Source organism: Molothrus ater, chromosome 11, assembly GCF_012460135.2.
Source record: "Molothrus ater isolate BHLD 08-10-18 breed brown headed cowbird chromosome 11, BPBGC_Mater_1.1, whole genome shotgun sequence".
NCBI classification, from domain to species: Eukaryota; Metazoa; Chordata; class Aves; order Passeriformes; family Icteridae; genus Molothrus; species Molothrus ater.
In genome coordinates this window covers 8,937,458-8,954,838 of record NC_050488.2, presented here as the reverse complement: position 1 = coordinate 8,954,838, position 17,381 = coordinate 8,937,458, and the positions used below count along the sequence as shown (strand labels likewise).

Genomic DNA, 17,381 nt, shown 5'->3' with positions numbered 1-17,381 from the left:
TAAAAAATGTCCTGCACCTTGAAATATTCCTAGTTGTTTGTAGCACAAAAATATGGGCAGCAACACTGGGAGAATTGTAGCAGAAATCTCTTCAAAATGAGAATAGAATACATGAATGGGGTTTTCATATTTTTCACCTATTCTTAGCTAAGATGAACAAAACCAAGTTGGTTTTTAACATCAATATCATTAATGTGGAGGTTTCAGTATGACTTTTTTCTGCTTGTCATAGATGGAATCAAGCTGCATGTGATCTTCAAGTGGAATATGATAATCTGACAGGTGATATTCTGATATCAGCTGGTGTAATAGCATATCTGGGAGCTTTTACTGCTGGATTTCGACAAGACTGTACCAAAGATTGGAGCAAACTGTGCAAGGTTAGAAGGTTGTCTTAGAGTTAAATAAATGTTTTGGTTTTTTGAGACAACTGCAAAAGGCTTCAAAAATCCCTTGTAATTTACCTAGTGATAGCTTAGTAAACCTCATGGGTAAAGCAATGGGATCAATTCTGCTGATCCAATATTTTGTGGATTTGAATTTAATTAAATCAGTGAATTTACTCTGCACCTATAATTTACTCCAAAATACCATATTAGAAACAAGAGACCGTCATTGATTTTGTAAGGCTTGATTGTTACTGAAGTAAAATCTCATTGTTTTGTGTATTTTCCTTTAAATAAAATAAATAAATTTAAAATGCAGTTATGTGTAATGTAAAACATTCCATAACTTACACCATCAAATATTTGCATGTTAATTATATGGTTAATTGTGTGGTTTGCAAAGGGACACTTTCAACACAGGAACCCTAACCCTTACACTTAACCCTAAGCCTAACCCTAATGGCATATGAATGCCATAATTCATAAACCAAATAAATTCATAAATAATTGATAAGTGATTTAGAAACACTTAAAATGCATGAAACAGTAACAAATCAGCACTGGATTACTGTACTGATTTAATGGAAGATTTAATTAGGTATTTCCAACTGTGTATGTATTTCTTAATTTATAACTTTATGTAACAAACCTCCCTCCATGAATGTACCAAAAACTGGACAAATCTTACAAAATTTGATAGGAGAGTACATATTTAGTAGGGAAATGTAGTTAATTATTGAAATTATGGTTTTATTTTCCCCAGGATTTTTATTTATTCATGACCTATTTCAGTCCCTTAAAACAAAATGCACATTGTCATTTTTGGTTGAAGTAGCATTTAATAAAGATATAAAGAAACCCAGAATAAAGAAAAACATTTATTTTGTTGGGTTTCCCCCCCTCTTTTTCAGGAGAAAGAAATCCCTTGTTCTGAGAATTTCTCTTTGAGCAAGAATCTTGGTGACCCAGTAAAAATAAGAGCCTGGAATATTGCTGGTTTGCCCACTGATGTATTTTCTGTAGACAATGGGGTCATTGTTGACAATTCAAGACGTTGGTAGGTGACAAAAAAGTTTAATTTTCAAATCCAAGCAAGTTCCCAGTTAAAAAAAAAAAAGAATGACAGTGTGTCTTCTGTAGAGCAATATAATTTTAAAAGGAGTGGAATCTTTATAATCCAGGGGGGAGGTAGAACAATAATTTGCAAGAATTCTGTATTCTGGTTATTTTATGAAAATTGTTAAACATTTTTTGCAACTTTTATAGCTATTTCTGCTATTACTTTTAAAATTATTGTAAAACAGCTATGCATCCATTATTCACTGTTATCTTAACATAATTAAATTTTATCGCTTCTTCTCGACAGTCTAATACAGAAACATGTAAAATAGTTTAAAATTTTGGAAAATGCCTGCAAGCACTGAGAAAACTATCCTGTGTTTTCTAGGCCATTAATGATTGATCCTCAAGGTCAAGCAAATAAATGGATCAAGAATTTTGAGAAGGACAACCGTCTGAATGTTATCAAGATCAGTGACACGGATTATATGAGAACTGTGGAGAACTGCATTCAGTTTGGGACTCCACTGCTGCTAGAAAATGTTGGAGAAGAATTAGACCCATCTCTTGAACCTTTGCTGCTTAAACAGACATTTAAACAAGGTACAGCAGAATTAATTTCGAACCCTGAAGGACAGGACATTAATGTTCAGTTTGTAGTCTCTGGCACCACCTGATGTTTTTCACATTGCTCTCTTCTTGCCTTAATTCTGCCTCTGGTAAGAGAATGGTAATTGCACAAGAGTCTGAAGTTTTATTTTTTAATTAATGTCATTCTTGCCTATCATGAAAATGGTTTTATGTGAAAACCTTTTCCAGATCCCTATAGGAGACTAAAGAAGTTCTGTGAAGGAAACATTGTCAGTGAAATTGTTTTGTTTGTTGATTTTCATGTGTTTTAGTCTGATGATAATATTTGCTAAATTTTGCACAAATAAAGCAAATAAAGCTGTCAAGACATTTTGCTTAAGGCATAGTTTTCACTGTACTTAGCAAGTAGCTATGAATTTGGTTTTCAACTTTTCCTCCTGTTAGATGACAGAAAAGTGCACATAAAGAAATTTATATTTTCCCTTCCTTCTTACCTAGTTTGTCTTTTCATGTTCAGAGTTAAAAACAAAAGGAAAGTAAAGCTCAAACACTTTTTTTCTTTGTGCTTTCCTCTTTCAGACAAGTAATTCAATGAAAGAATAGTCTGTAAGAATAGAATATTTGGGAATAATTCCACAGCTCTCTGTTGGCATCTCTAGTTTTTGTATATGCAAATTGGAAGTACTGTAGTGATAGGATTGACTTGATTTCATCTGCTGAGAGGGATAAGTGGCCTCATTGAGGTCTCTGAGAATTTTTATTAATAATTTTTACTTCTCAGGAAATTTGTCATTGGTGAGAAGTTTGCTTTTATTTAATGACAGAAGCATTTTTTTCCTATGAATAATTGGAGTAGATAAGTTTTCTTAATGTTTCTCTTCTTAACTTCAGGAGGTATGGAGTGTATCAGGCTTGGGGACAGCATTATTGAGTATTCCAGTGATTTCAAGTTTTTTATTACCACAAAACTAAGAAATCCCCACTATATGCCTGAACTTGCTACAAAAGTTTTATTACTCAATTTTATGATAACACCAGAGGGGCTTGAAGACCAGCTGCTAGGTATTGTTGTAGCAGAAGAGAGGTAAGTCTCTCTCTATGGTAAACAGTCATTAAAGGTTTTTATGGCATAATTCCCAGGAAATGGGAAATTAATTTCTTGTATAAAATAATGGATGTTACATGGTATGAATGTTGCTCAGTAACAGCTTTAAATTAAAATTTTATTATTTAAAAAGTTTATTAGGGAAGTGTTAGGGGTAAGTGTCCAGAAGTTAATTAAAATAGCAGATGTGAAATCATTGTTTTTCATGGCAATTTTCTCCTGAAATATTCCTTGAACGTTAGAAAACTTTGTAAATATTATTTGAATCATTACTGTTATTTTTTCAGTGTGACTGAACTGCCTGACAAAGGTGTAGAACGATGAGGATTTCATTTTAATTTTGTATGAAATAAATGCAAAGTACCTCTGAAACTGATGATGGATCATATCTGAGCCCTCACAGAGGCATGGAGAAATAGTATCTGGTTTGGACAGGCATGTCTGTGTGACTGGGGTAAACTGTTTGCTAACAGAGTGTTCCAGCAGTAAACTGGCTCTGTGTATCACTTGGTGGGTTTTTTTCAGGCAGCAGAGATACAATAAAGGAAAAGTAGGATGCACTGCCATTTTCAAAATGCTCAGATGTTAAAGATTAGACCATCATTTCCAAGTACTTAGTACTGGGTAGAAGTAATGCAAAGAAATCTATACTCACCAGTATAAATAGATGTTAAACACCATAAACCTCCTTAAATTGAAAAGAATATTCATAAATAACTTCCTATAGGAAGAGGGAGTAATTTTCATGGGCATCTTTTGCAGTCAGTGCAAGATGAGCATTGACTGATTTTGGTTTTCTGTGTTTTTCTTCATTAGGCCAGATTTAGAAGAGGAAAGAAATGCTCTCATTGTTCAGTCTGCAGCCAATAAAAAGAATCTACAAGAAATTGAGAAGAAAATTTTAGAAACTTTAGAGTCATCTGAAGGTGATATTCTGGAAGATGAGACTGCCATCCAGGTCTTGGATTCTGCCAAAGTCATGGCTAATGAGATCACAAGGAAACAGCAGGTAAGGAGTACGTATGCTTCCCTCAATAATACTGAGACATTAAATATTAAAATTTGCAGCCAGCAGAAGGTCTCTGATTTGGATGCTTAGCACAAAGAGCAAATTCTGTACTTGTGAAATGGAAAGAGAAATAAAATTGGATCTGTTCTAGAATCTTCACTGGGAGTTTATTCAGTCTTTAAAATGTTTTAAAGTATGTGTATCTGCAGTGCAGGTAAATAGATCAGGCAGCACTGGGGTAGGGCCAAGTGCTTGTTTTACCTACTGGGGTGGTGCCTTCTGGAGCAGAAAAGTCGCTTTACTCTGGTGTTTCATTGCTGTAAGGAACTATTCCAGAAATGCTATTAAGCAGTAACATTTTGTAGAACATGAAGAGTATTAAGCCTACTAGAAGCTGTTGTTTGTCCCCTGCTGTTGCTGTGCAGATTGCAGAGAAGACAGAGCTGAAGATCGTGGAGTCGCGGGAGGCGTACCGGCCCGTGGCGCAGCACTCGGCCGTGCTCTTCTTCAGCATCGCCGACCTGGCCAACATCGACCCCATGTACCAGTACTCCCTCAGCTGGTTTGTCAGCCTCTACATCAGCTCCATTCACGACAGGTAAAGAGAGGCTCTCTGCAGAAAATAAAGGGATTTCGTTGTCTTCTTATGAATAGTGGAGGAAACTATTCATAAGAAGAGAACGAAACAGTTCTGGAAACAGTTTGCCTCCTTAAATGCAGGATTTTGAAGGAAAACAGGATTTATTAATGAATTATTTACTGTTAAAACAAATTATGAACTATAAGGATGTGATATATTTAAGTATTTTTAAGAATGTAACTTAGTGTGAAGTGAGGTTCTGAAATAGGCTCCATTTTGAAGGCTGAGTGCCACCACTTAACTGTGGCAAATTGATTTCAACTTATTATTTTGCTTGGGACTTCTAAAAGTGCTGCAGTCTTTTAAAAAGACAGGGAGTATAGTTGAAATTTTGGGGAAACTGGCACCTAAGTCCCTTGTGGAGTCTGTGGATCGATATAAATCCTCTGCAACCCTAAATAGATGAGATTTCTTAAGGATTGTATATGTTATTCAATTTGAAGTCTCAGTTTATCACTTCTTTTCTTTTTAGTAATAAATCCAAAGTTTTGAAGAAGCGGCTTCAGTATCTAAATGACCACTTCACCTACAATCTGTACTGCCAAGTCTGTCGTTCACTGTTTGAAACAGACAAGCTGCTCTTCTCGTTTCTGTTGTGCTGTAATCTGCTCATGTAAGCTCATTTTTGTTAAGTCTCTTACTAACAGAAACGAATGATTTTATCGTGGAAGCAGGTATTGGTGAAATGGAATGTTCTTGTGCATGTTGACAGTAATGTCTTTGGAGTAAGGTCATGAATACCTTGGGCTTTCTAAGATGTATAGTGTTAAAAAATGGAAGAGTGTGTGAGTGCATGCATCACCACTACAGGACACATTATGAAAAAAAAAGTGTGCCCATTTGTCAATAGTTTTGTCAACGATAAATCATTCTTTAAAGGATCTGGGCAGTGATGCATACATTTTGACATTACTTATGTCAAAACCAATTTCTGTTATTTAAGAAAGCATTTTAGAAAGAAAACTTAGGCAGTAATGTGTAATGCCAACAACTTCTAGGTTTTTGTCTTTGTTTTTCATTTTTTCTCGTCTCTGTTACCCTTTTGCATAACATCATGTGATCTCAGATTCAGTCTTCTCCTTTCCACCAGCTGTTTAGTTTTCTCTTCCTAATTTTATCTGAATACATTATGAAAGAAATGATATGTTCAAAATTGCATAACCACAATGTGCATACTTAATTAATTGTAGTGTGTACTCATCTGTACATGGATGTTCTTCCTGGGCCAATCTGTAAGGGTACTGTAATTGTAGAATGCATTATTTTCTGCAAAGCCTTTAAAAACCAGGAATAATTGCCCTTTAAAAGAGAAAAGAAATGCAGGTATTAGGAATAAGTTCTTCACTAAAAGTGCTGTCAAGCATGGGAACATGCTGCTCAGGGCAGTGGTGGAATCACCATCCCTGGAGGCATTTAAAAGCTGTGTAGATGTGGCACTGAGGGACAGGGGTTAGTGATAGCTTGGCAGGTGCTGGGTTAATGGTTGGACTTGGATCTTAAAGGTCTTTTCCAACCTAAACAATTTATTGATTGTAAGATTTACCTCTTGAAACCCTTCCTTTAGTATTGATCAGACATTTTTACCATGCAGTTTTTTAAGAATATAGAATATTGAGATCTAAGCTCTTACTGAAGTAGAAGCATTGCCCCTAAAGGGCAATGAAATGTGATTAATTTAAAACCACTGTTTATATTATGTAAAATTGTATCTCAATTACTGGTTGGATTTTTTTATATATATAGGGCTAATCATGAAATAGAACATCAAGAGTTTATGTTCTTACTAACTGGAGGTGTGGGTCTCAAGAATGAGCACAAGAATCCAGATCCATCCTGGCTATCAGATAAGAGCTGGGATGAATTATGTCGTGCCAGTGAATTCCCAGCTATGGAAAGACTGAGGTATGGTAAAATACTGATGTGAATTGGCCTGAATTGTTTTTGACCAATACATCTGTAACGTGCTGAAAGAAATGTTTGCTATGGTTTCCAAATCAGTGCCAGAATGCAAAGGGGATGAAACCAACCCCTTTTTTTCATTATCATGTTTGCTTCACTTATTCCTATCAGTCAGATCACTATTTATAACATTATGTAATACAACTATTTTTTCTAAATTATTTGAGGTGTTGCCTAAAGAAATTTTTTTTCTGAAATGTCTTCACGGTAGAGAAACAGTGTTTTAAGGGTTCAGTGAAAGGCAGAGGTGGTAGATGTAGCAGAATTCCACTGCAGTTCTGGGGAAGGAGTTTTTCTGGTAAACTCTCTTCTCCTGAACTTAGCACAATTTCACTGTGGGTTTAAATAGAATTTAACACTAAATTCTGGAGACAACATGGCTATACAATACTTCCATAAATTGACTGAGTGCAAATATTTGGAGCATTTTGATCTGAATGCAGTAACACTACTCTCAGAAGTTCTTGGAGGTTGTGTTTCAGCCCCTTTGGAGTTTAAGTAGCAATGTGGATGATGATCCCACCTTTAAATAATCTGAGAGTTGTCCCATTGCCAAGGACATACTCTACATATTGTGTGAAGGAAAATAGAGCTTTTTTCCTACTTGAATTTCCTGGTAATTTTCTTCAGGTAAAGTGTGGTGTTTTCCTGAACTAGTGGAGGCAGAAAATTCACCCAGACCTATGAAGGTGCAAGCTGTGCTGTCTGGAGGAACAGACAGAACTTACTGTCAGCTTGGAACCTTTCAGGTGGAATCTCTCCTCAGCAGCATGATGGGAAGAGATTTCTCACCGTTCAGCATGGAGAAGCTCAACTGTAGGATTATTTTCTGACATATGTATGAAATGACAATACAGTGTAATTTGCCTTTGATAAACATTAAAAAAAAGACTCCAGGTATTTATAGTACTTGTGGTTTTTTTCCTCTAGGAGTCATGTCTCTGAAAATATACGTGAATGGCAAAAAATGTATGATAGCAAAGAGCCTCAAAACTTTCCATTACCAGAAGAGTTGAATAATAAATTTAGTGAAATACAGAAGATGATCGTTCTTCGGTGCTTAAGACCAGACAAGGTAAAATTGATCTGTTATGGAGTGTTTGTAGACTGTGCCATGCCTCTTCCAGTAATCAATCTGTTCTTCATTATATTTATTAAGAAAGTAAATGCTGTTCTTATTTTTCAAGTGACCAATGCAAACACCTCAAGCATCAGCTGAAATCTTTCTTTCTGACGTGATTTAATGAATCTTTTGGAGGATTCTCATTGTTCTAGCTCTCTTGAAATATTTTTTCATGCCTAGGCTGTTTCCTGGTGCACTCAATGTACTCGAGGACAGGACATATTAGCCTGAAAAAAATACACAGGTTATCTAATACCATGTGCTTTCATGCAAATGATAATTAAGGCAAAAAGAGATAAAATGTGTTGATCCGAATGACCAAGATGAACTTTCAACAAATTCTGCCTTTGGTGCTCTTAGGAAATTGTATTGCATTTTCTTCAGGAGCTATCAATGTTAGAATTTAAGGCATATTGCAACTACTCCCTTGAATTAATTAAAAATAATGATATTAATATATCCTAAGGGAGAATGTGCTTGTCCTCCGCATCAGGAAAAGCCTGAATCAAGGTCTTAATGTTATTTAATATTATTTATACAAGGTATGCTATTCTTTATTTTCTAAAAACATTATTATTCCTCTTGTAAGGAAAAAATAAGGAGGGAGGTGTCAACAAGAGGTGAAACCTGAAACCTTTGCTTTTGCATCACTCTGCAAGACTCGTCTCAAATCTCTGCAAGCCAGAGAGGTGTCTGCAGGCTTGGGCATAAAAGACATTGTCAGATCTGCAGTTAAGTCTATATTAATGGTTTGTATTTGCTTTTTTTTTTACCAGATTGGTCCAGCTATAACGACATTTGTTACTGAAAAACTGGGGAAGAAATTTGTAGAGCCACCACCTTTTGATCTAGCAAAAAGTTACTTAGATTCAACTGCTACAGTACCTTTAATATTTGTGCTATCTCCAGGAGCAGATCCCATGTCTAGTAAGTATACACAGAAAGTAGGGACCTCAAATTCCCCTTCAATACACAGTGAGAATTATTTTCCATTTTCTGCAAGTAGATTTGAGTGCATTGTGTCAGACTGGTAGAATTCTGTGCCCCTTCAAAATGCTAATTTGTATGTACATGTAAACAAAATAGTAATAGAAGTTTTTCAAATTTTTTTTCCTGACATAACTTCTTTTTAATATATGAGTGTTAAAATCTTATGCTTCTTTCTGTTCAAGGCCTCCTGAAACTGGCAAATGACAGAGAGATGGTAGGAGATAAGTTTCAGTCCATCTCATTAGGACAAGGGCAAGGACCAATAGCTACAAAAATGATTCAAACAGGAATGGAAGAAGGAACATGGGTTTGTTTACAAAATTGTCATTTAGCTGTCTCCTGGATGCCAATGCTGGAGAAAATATGTGAGGAGCTTGACAGTGAAAAATGTCACCCAGAATTCAGACTTTGGCTTACAAGTTACCCTTCACCAAAGGTATATGCATGGCCCTATAATCTCTGTTTAGGGAAAGGGAAAGTTGATGGCATTTTTAGGGAATCTCTGTATACCTGAATGATAAAAAATTTCTCTGAAATGCAATGAGCCTTTGAAGATATAGTTAAAACAAGAAAGGATATTTAAAAATAATTATAAATATGAGAATATTTATACATTTTGATACTGTGATGTACAATATTTTGTGTTCTTCTCAATGAAACTGCAATCTGCCAGCATATATGATTAAGAAGGTGGGGTTTTTTTCCCCTCACATAAATTAAAAAAAAATAGTCTTGCATTTTATCTGTGAAGTGTTGAATACCAAGAAAACATTTTAAAATACAGGTTTGTTACTTACAGCAGAGCCTTACTTTCTTGATGCCTTGGAGAATTTTTTATAAGCTGTTGACCTTTAAAATGGAATTTCTTGGAGATAGTTGTTAATGTAAAAAACCACAGAATAATAGTATATTGTTAATATAGAATCTATTCTACACTTTCTGAATGCAGCTTTGCTATTTTTTATTTCTAGTTTCCAGTAACCATTCTGCAGAATGGTGTGAAGATGACAAATGAGCCTCCTACCGGTCTCCGGTTAAACCTACTTCAGTCATTTCTTTCTGATCCTATTTCTGATCCTGAATTCTTTGCTGGATGCCCTGGGAAGGAGCTGGTAAATGTGCCTGTCTCTTGAGAAGATTTTGGACTTTGAGGTTTTTTTTATCCACAGATATATTGATTTCTGTCCAGTGAATAATTACAAGCTAAAATTTTTACTGTGGTTGTGAATTTACGTTTTGCAGTGATAAAGATAATTAGTTAAGAATTACTTCTGCCAGGTAATTTCATGTAGCAATATTTTAAATGGTTTCTTAGGCTTTACTAAATCACTGACATGCTACACACACGTAGTACACAATGTACATGGACTCTGAGCATTGATTAGAAAGGCATGTCTGTTGTTACTGAGATGATAAGCACTGAGGAGACCTTTTCTTGCTACCAAATATTGCAGTGCCCATATATCTTATTGATACCTGGGGAACAACTTAGCTAATCATTACCTGTGAAGGAAGTGAAGAACAGTGGGATCAGAGATATGAATTATCAATATACATACGTGTGACTGCACCTAAGGACTTGCTTTAAAAATACATTTGTATTTTTTGTTTATCTAATGAACCTTAAAAATAAATATCTGGTGCTATTGGAATTCTTATGAAGTCAGTTGCCCTGGACATTAAAGAATATCATGGTACTTGAGGAACTGGCTAAATGTGCTTGCATTTGTGGAACTGTGTGTGCACTTGTTCCCTGGGCAAAAACCACAAGGTACTTAGTGGTACTGGATTTATAGCTGGGTGGAGAGTGGAAATCCAAGGGTGCTCAGTACACATGTTGCAGACTACCATGAACTTGCAGACTAGTTAATAATACATTTTTCTTTTGCTTTTCTCAAAGGTATGGGAGAAACTACTCTTTGGAGTTTGTTTCTTCCATGCTCTTGTTCAGGAGAGAAGGAAGTTTGGGCCCCTTGGTTGGAATATACCCTATGGATTTAATGAGTCTGACTTGAGGATCAGTATCAGACAGCTGCAGGTAAAATCATTGATTACCTCCTGAACTCTGATTTTGCAAAACACAACTGGGAGTCACAAGGAGCAATACACTGAAGTTACCTCAAATGTTCATAGATATTCAGGACTTCAGCTGTGAAGGCAAGGAATGTCAATCGTATTACAAATATTTTCAAAATTACAAATGACATAAAAAGTTTAGATTTCTACAGACATATGGAATATAATGAATATATGTGAGTATCATAAAATTTAAATTTGTCACGTACAAGAGCTCACTGTTCTTGAGGTAGCACGTGTCAATGACAGTCACCTTTCAGGGTGGTTAGTAGGAGGACATTTTTTTACATGTATACTGGTAGTTAACAGAGCTTCAGACTATTTTCCTTCCCCAAAACAAGACAGTGAACACTACTTGACCTTGAACCTTTTCTAGACACACTGTATAAAAGTCAGGAGAATTAAAACTGAATTACAGAAGTTGAGGCTGGAGATTTGAAAAAGTTACTAAGAAGTTAATGAATGAGATTGGAGGAAGATTAAAAGATAAATTAAGTGAAACACATGTTTATTTCTGGTGCAGAAAAGTGTCCATCTACCAAGTTTAAACTGGAGAAACCATCCACTTTTAAATAATTGAAGAATGACTTGGATGACTAAGTAATTTTGATATTCATAAGAGGCTTTTGCTCTTAACTCTTCTTGATTTTAAACAATAATTTTTACCTGAAAATAAGATTTCAGAATTTGAGTTCCCAGCACCTAGGAAGGAAACTCCAGAAACTGCAGCTTACAGATGCTATAGTTTCCAGCCTTTTATTCTGTTAGGTCCACTGTTATTTAGCAGATAGTGCAAGTCTCTAGAACTGCTCTTATGTTGCCATCTTATTGTAGGGGTTCCATATTGCTGTCTCCATATCACAAAGATCTCACACCTTCTTGGTGTTTCTCATGGACCTCTCCTCAGAGCACTGCCTCTTTCTTCTTCTCACAACAGCCAACTGACTCCAGTTCCCTTCTCACCCAGCCACCCCACTCTTTTATAGCACTCTTCTTCTCATTGCTTACAGCTGTGGCCTGTTAAAGTCAGGCCTGCTCCTAATCGTTGATAATTGGCCCAGCTGCAACTCCTTAGGGGTAAGATTATTTTCTAGACCATCTTTATTTTCTTCTATTCTGTCCCCCTACACTCTTATTTCTGTTTCAGTTATTCATCAATGAGTACAGCCACGTTCCCTTTGAAGCTGTCTCTTACCTGACTGGTGAGTGTAACTATGGAGGTCGAGTGACAGATGACTGGGACAGACGTTTGCTGCTGACAATGCTGGATGATTTCTATAACCCAGACATCATCGAGAATCCTCGGTACACCTTTTCTCCCAGTGGCAACTACTATGCTCCACCCAAAGGCACATATGAGGAGTACATTGAGTTTATTAAGGTAAAAATAGCAACAAGATTTGCACTGTTACACTGATGTGCTAAGAAAGCAATCCTGAAAGGCTTAAAGAGGTAGTTTTGAAGCACAATTAATTGTGTGCTCAGGTTCTTGCCTGCATCCCTGTATGATCTCAAATGTTTTGGAGAGGGAATCACTCAGTAGATAGGGGGATGTGTAGCATAGATTCTTTGGAAATTACTTTCTGTGCAAGAAGTGGTGGCTCTATCAGCAGTAATTCTGTCTGAAATACTTGCTACTAAGGTCCTCACTCACCTGCAGCTGAAGTTTTTCGCTTGGCTTCTTAAAGAAACCTTGGATGAGATTCCTCCTGCTTTATGTCACCCTGACATTTTTTTTCTTTTTTGTCCCAGAATCTTCCCTTTACTCAGCATCCAGAGGTATTTGGCTTGCATGAAAATGTGGATATTGCAAAAGATCTTCAGCAAACTAAGATGCTCTTTGAATCTCTGATTTTAACACAAGGAGGAGGTTCTCAGGGAACTTCTGGGGGTGGTGACAGCACTCTTTATGCAATTGCAGATGATATTCTCAGCAAGGTATTGTATTGTATAAATTACTTCAGTATATCTTTTTACAAAGCAGAAATTCCTTAACTAGAATCTTCACTGTAAAGTAGATTTCATCATGAAAGAAAAGCATTCTGAAAGGAACTTAGTGCAATGTGAAAATAAGAACTTGTGTGGCTGTAACAGACCACAGCTATATTTCAGTTGAAAGAAATTTTATTAATTTTATTAAATAGGCAGAAGACAGTAGAAAGAGAGAAAATAGAGCAAAGAGGACTTGAAAGAACAGTTGATTCATTCACATGAACAAATTTAAAACTAATAAATTGAAATATATTAATAAATTTTCATTATATTAAAAATTCTATGTGATTTTTTTAATTAACATTAAAATCCCACAAATTTTTATTTAGATTGAACTACTGAATCCTGTATTGCTAAGATACTAATCAGAAAGTTTAGTGTTTCTATTGCTCTACAAATTTTCACATTTGCACACCTTAATGTAAAATTATAGTGATATATGGAATGATTTCCAAATGTGTTGTCATTTACAGCTTCCAAAGGATTTTGACATTGAAAGTTGCCTAATTAAATATCCTGTGAGATATGAAGAAAGTATGAACACTGTGCTGGTGCAAGAAATGGAAAGATTTAACCAGTAAGAATGTTCTATTTTATTAAATTTACCAGAAATCATTCCATTCACAGAAAAATATTTCGTGCAAATCATATTCTGTAAGCCCTGTGGTGTGTGAAATATTTTTTTTGTTCCATTCTAATTGCCTGCAGTGATACCAGCAATCCAAACACCCTTGCTCCTTGTGGAGAATCAGAGCATAGGACAGATGTAAGGAAAAATAATAGGCAAGATGGCAGGCAAAATGAACTGAAAGAGAAACGAAGGGAGTATGAGGAAGTACTGGGAAAAGAGAATGCAGACAATATATAGATATACTTTTTAAACTTCGCTTTCTCTTTCACCATCATTACCTTAATTTTATTTTATTTTCCTCATATTTCTGACCTGTAAGGTAAAGGAATTAGAAACTCTACATGCACAGTTATAGTTTATGAAATGTTTTCTGTAATGGAGATATTTTTATTTCTTAATTTTTTCATGTGCTTCTGTTTGAATTTTTTCCCCCTTTTTCCAATACTTTTTTCCCCTATGCCTAATTTTCACAATTATTCTTCTAAGACTACAAACCTAGAATTGAATTTATTTTTCTCCTTGGGTCTTCAATCTCTTTTTGACTTTGTTTCCTAATTTTCTTTCTTATATTCACCTGCCTGTCCATTCCTTCTTTCTGGTCTTTCTGTGTCTTCCTTCTTTTCTATTTTTCTCTTCATGTCTCCTGCTTAATTTTCTTCCAGATGCTCTCTGGCCTTAAGTCTCCAAGTTATCCTTATTGCACACCCTCTTCTTTTGCAATCAAAACCTTTTTCCTTCATCTATAATATAGTGGATACATTTGGGGTTCCAAATTTATCCTCTTAAAAAAAATCAGGATATCAGAGATAACAAAAGAATTTATTACTGTTTGTAGTCTTAAATAAATCTGCACTAATGCCCAAATCCATGACTTTACAGACATGGCTTATTGTGCAGATATCTATATAGATATATCGATTTTAAAAGCTATAAAAATTCTATAGATGCCTCCATAATCCACCTTTACTTTTTTTCCAATGACATAGTCATGTTTAACAAATCATGCAGATGTGTGAAAATTGTTTGTTTTTTAATTCTAGTTTAATCCGAACTATTCGCGTTACACTAATTAACCTGAAGAAAGCCATTAAAGGACTGGTTGTTATGGATGCTGAGCTGGAGGCTCTGTCTGGCAGTCTCCTTATTGGAAAAGTTCCTGAGAAGTGGGCACAGCATTCATACCCAAGTCTAAAACCATTAGGGAGCTATATTGTTGATCTGCTAGCAAGGCTGAAGTTTTTACAGGTAATGTACAAGTGGCAGTGCTGCCAATTGTTCAATCTAGTTTTTCATATAATTTGTCTTTATTGGGAAAGGAGTGATAGGCTTTGTTTAGATTTTCTGAGTACAATTATGTAGAAAATAGTCAAAGAGTATGGGATTCCTCTCTGGTTGTTCAATGTATTGCTTTCCTCTCTCCAGGATTGGTATGAATTAGGGAAGCCTGCTGTTTTTTGGCTCTCAGGATTCTATTTTACTCAAGCTTTCCTAACTGGAGCCATGCAAAACTATGCCAGGAAGCACAGGATCCCTATCGACCTTCTAGGATATGAATTTGAGGTATGGATAAATTATAAATTAGTATTTTATTAATCTGAGCCCTGATGTTGTGGTGAGATGTAGTGAATAAATCCTAACTGGAAGGTTCATTTTGCAACTGACTGCATCTGAAGGCATCTATTTGTTAGGACTGGCAGGCTAAATAACCTCTGTGGAAGAGGTATTCTCAAAGTGATTAAAAGCAATTCTATCACTGGACCCAGAACTCCACTCAAGGAAGCAGCCTAGCCAGTGTATTTTTTCGGTGTAATTAAAGCCTCATTTTGTAACCTACAAGAAAGGTAATTAACAAACCCAGAGAAGTCTGCTGTCTCTACAGATATATATAAAAGTAGCATTGAAAAGGAGGGGTTACTGTATTATTCTCTCGGTTTGGTTTGGTGTGAAAACTGGCATAATAGCTCAAAAAGCAAAGAGCTGTGAGTTTAATGACTTGTAACACTTATTTCCTGCAGGTTATTCCTCAGGATACTGCGGATACTGCACCAGAGGACGGTGTTTACATCCATGGATTATTTTTAGACGGAGCTCGCTGGGACAGGACCAAGTCAGTAGCCAAATGTTTTACTGTGGTTCTGGAAACCTGTTTTCAGTGCTCAAGCAAGACTGATTTAAGTAATTTAAGTGATACTTTTCATATTATTGAAATAACACACCAAATTAAGTACTCTTTCATGCATGGAAATGGGGAAATGAAAACAAACGAGCAAGTAACAACCAAAAAACACCCACCAAACCCCTCAAGCCACAAACAATGACTTTGTTGCTGTCTCTCTCCAGGGGAATATTAACTGAGCAGTATCCCAAAGTGCTCTTTGATGCCATGCCAATCATTTGGATAAAGCCAGGTGAGTGTGATTTCTCTGATGTGTGAGCTATTCAATGAGAAATTGCAACAGTGGTTTCCTTTTTTTACTGAAGATCTCTGAGGAGAACTTTTCACAGGTTTACAGAAACTGAGTGTTTTACCTTCAGTGATTTAGCAAGGTTTGCTCAGGTTATTTTTAGCTCTGTAATAGCTGTCTTTCCTACTAGTAAGATAATTTGCACAACTCTTGTTTTCTTTGATTGAGAGGAGTAAATACTTGTTTTTATTTATGTACAAAATCAGGACTTACTACTGCAACTACTGCAACCTAAGTGTTAGCAAATAGGCAGTATTAAAATTTGCCACTTTCTCTGCTTGTGCCTTTTCTTGAGATTGGATGAATTTATTCAGACTTTCATGATTTTTTGCTTTGCACATGCTCCATGCAAGAAATCTGGGCATACAAAGAGTTCCTGCAGAGTTCTGTCCTTGGGTCTTAGATGACTTGAATTGCAGTTAGATTCTCTGGCAATTAGATGGAAATTCTTGTAGAGTTGTGAAAAACTCATGTATAAGCTATGTATTAACTAGGTAACTATTCAGATTTTAATGTGTCTTTGAGTATTAAAAAGCTGGTAGAATCACAGGAGGGCGTCAAGTCCTGAAAATAAATTTTAGCAAAATTAGTTGGATTTAAGAACAAAACAAACCACACAAGAAAACACAAGAAGAAAAATCCAGATAATTTTATTCTGTTGCTCACAAAACAATTTTGCATTTTTAGCTACCTTTACAGATGTTACTGTAAATACTTAACTTTTGCATGTAGATTATGTTTCTACCATTCTGCTGAATGTAATGCATTATTTTGGGGTTTTTTTGAAGCCGTAAAATCAGACATAAAGAAGACCAATGCCTATGTTTGCCCACTCTACAAGACAAGTGAGCGCAAGGGGGTCCTGTCCACCACAGGGCACTCCACAAACTTTGTCATCGCCCTGAGGCTCAGCACAGACCAGCCAGTGCAGCACTGGATCAAGAGAGGCGTGGCCCTGCTGTGCCAGCTGGATGACTGACTGGGGACACTTCAGGCTCCACAACAGCCTCTTCTCTCTGCTGGCTTACAGAGGAAGTGGAACTTAGAGTGGAAAGAACCATCTGGAGGTTTTTGTATTGTGAGAGGGCATGCAAATACTTTCTGACCCTCAAGCTTTTGTGTTAAGTGTGTATTATTATTCTTATAGACCGTCTTTACAATCTGTCAGCTATACAACTAGGATTTTAGCCCTTGGTGATATTATTAAAATGTTTTAGCCCTTGGTGATATTATTAAAATGAACACCTTTTTTGTGCATTAGTTGAATATCACAAAATATGTTTTCATGGGAAATGAAAGTAGTCTGCACTATCTGAGATAAATATTGTAGGTAATAAACTTGACTCTGAACTTTT

General features: G+C 35.9%; 1 protein-coding gene across 1 annotated transcript in view; it reads left to right on the top strand.

Annotated features, from left to right (window-relative positions):
• DNAH12 (dynein axonemal heavy chain 12) overlaps nucleotides 1-17,380 on the top strand; it is a 59,358-nt gene extending 41,978 nt beyond the window's left edge. The window contains exons 54-74 of the mRNA XM_036391275.1: nucleotides 233-380; nucleotides 1,298-1,443; nucleotides 1,834-2,048; nucleotides 2,928-3,120; nucleotides 3,958-4,150; nucleotides 4,576-4,748; nucleotides 5,263-5,403; nucleotides 6,534-6,692; nucleotides 7,680-7,824; nucleotides 8,649-8,799; nucleotides 9,045-9,298; nucleotides 9,834-9,974; nucleotides 10,763-10,900; nucleotides 12,086-12,319; nucleotides 12,691-12,876; nucleotides 13,404-13,507; nucleotides 14,602-14,806; nucleotides 14,984-15,121; nucleotides 15,577-15,668; nucleotides 15,902-15,969; nucleotides 16,815-17,380. Coding sequence (XP_036247168.1) covers nucleotides 233-380; nucleotides 1,298-1,443; nucleotides 1,834-2,048; nucleotides 2,928-3,120; nucleotides 3,958-4,150; nucleotides 4,576-4,748; nucleotides 5,263-5,403; nucleotides 6,534-6,692; nucleotides 7,680-7,824; nucleotides 8,649-8,799; nucleotides 9,045-9,298; nucleotides 9,834-9,974; nucleotides 10,763-10,900; nucleotides 12,086-12,319; nucleotides 12,691-12,876; nucleotides 13,404-13,507; nucleotides 14,602-14,806; nucleotides 14,984-15,121; nucleotides 15,577-15,668; nucleotides 15,902-15,969; nucleotides 16,815-17,005 — 3,415 coding nt within the window. The 3' untranslated portion in view covers nucleotides 17,006-17,380. The remainder of the gene's footprint in view (nucleotides 1-232; nucleotides 381-1,297; nucleotides 1,444-1,833; nucleotides 2,049-2,927; nucleotides 3,121-3,957; nucleotides 4,151-4,575; nucleotides 4,749-5,262; nucleotides 5,404-6,533; nucleotides 6,693-7,679; nucleotides 7,825-8,648; nucleotides 8,800-9,044; nucleotides 9,299-9,833; nucleotides 9,975-10,762; nucleotides 10,901-12,085; nucleotides 12,320-12,690; nucleotides 12,877-13,403; nucleotides 13,508-14,601; nucleotides 14,807-14,983; nucleotides 15,122-15,576; nucleotides 15,669-15,901; nucleotides 15,970-16,814) is intronic.
• Nucleotide 17,381: the final 1 nt, after the last annotated feature.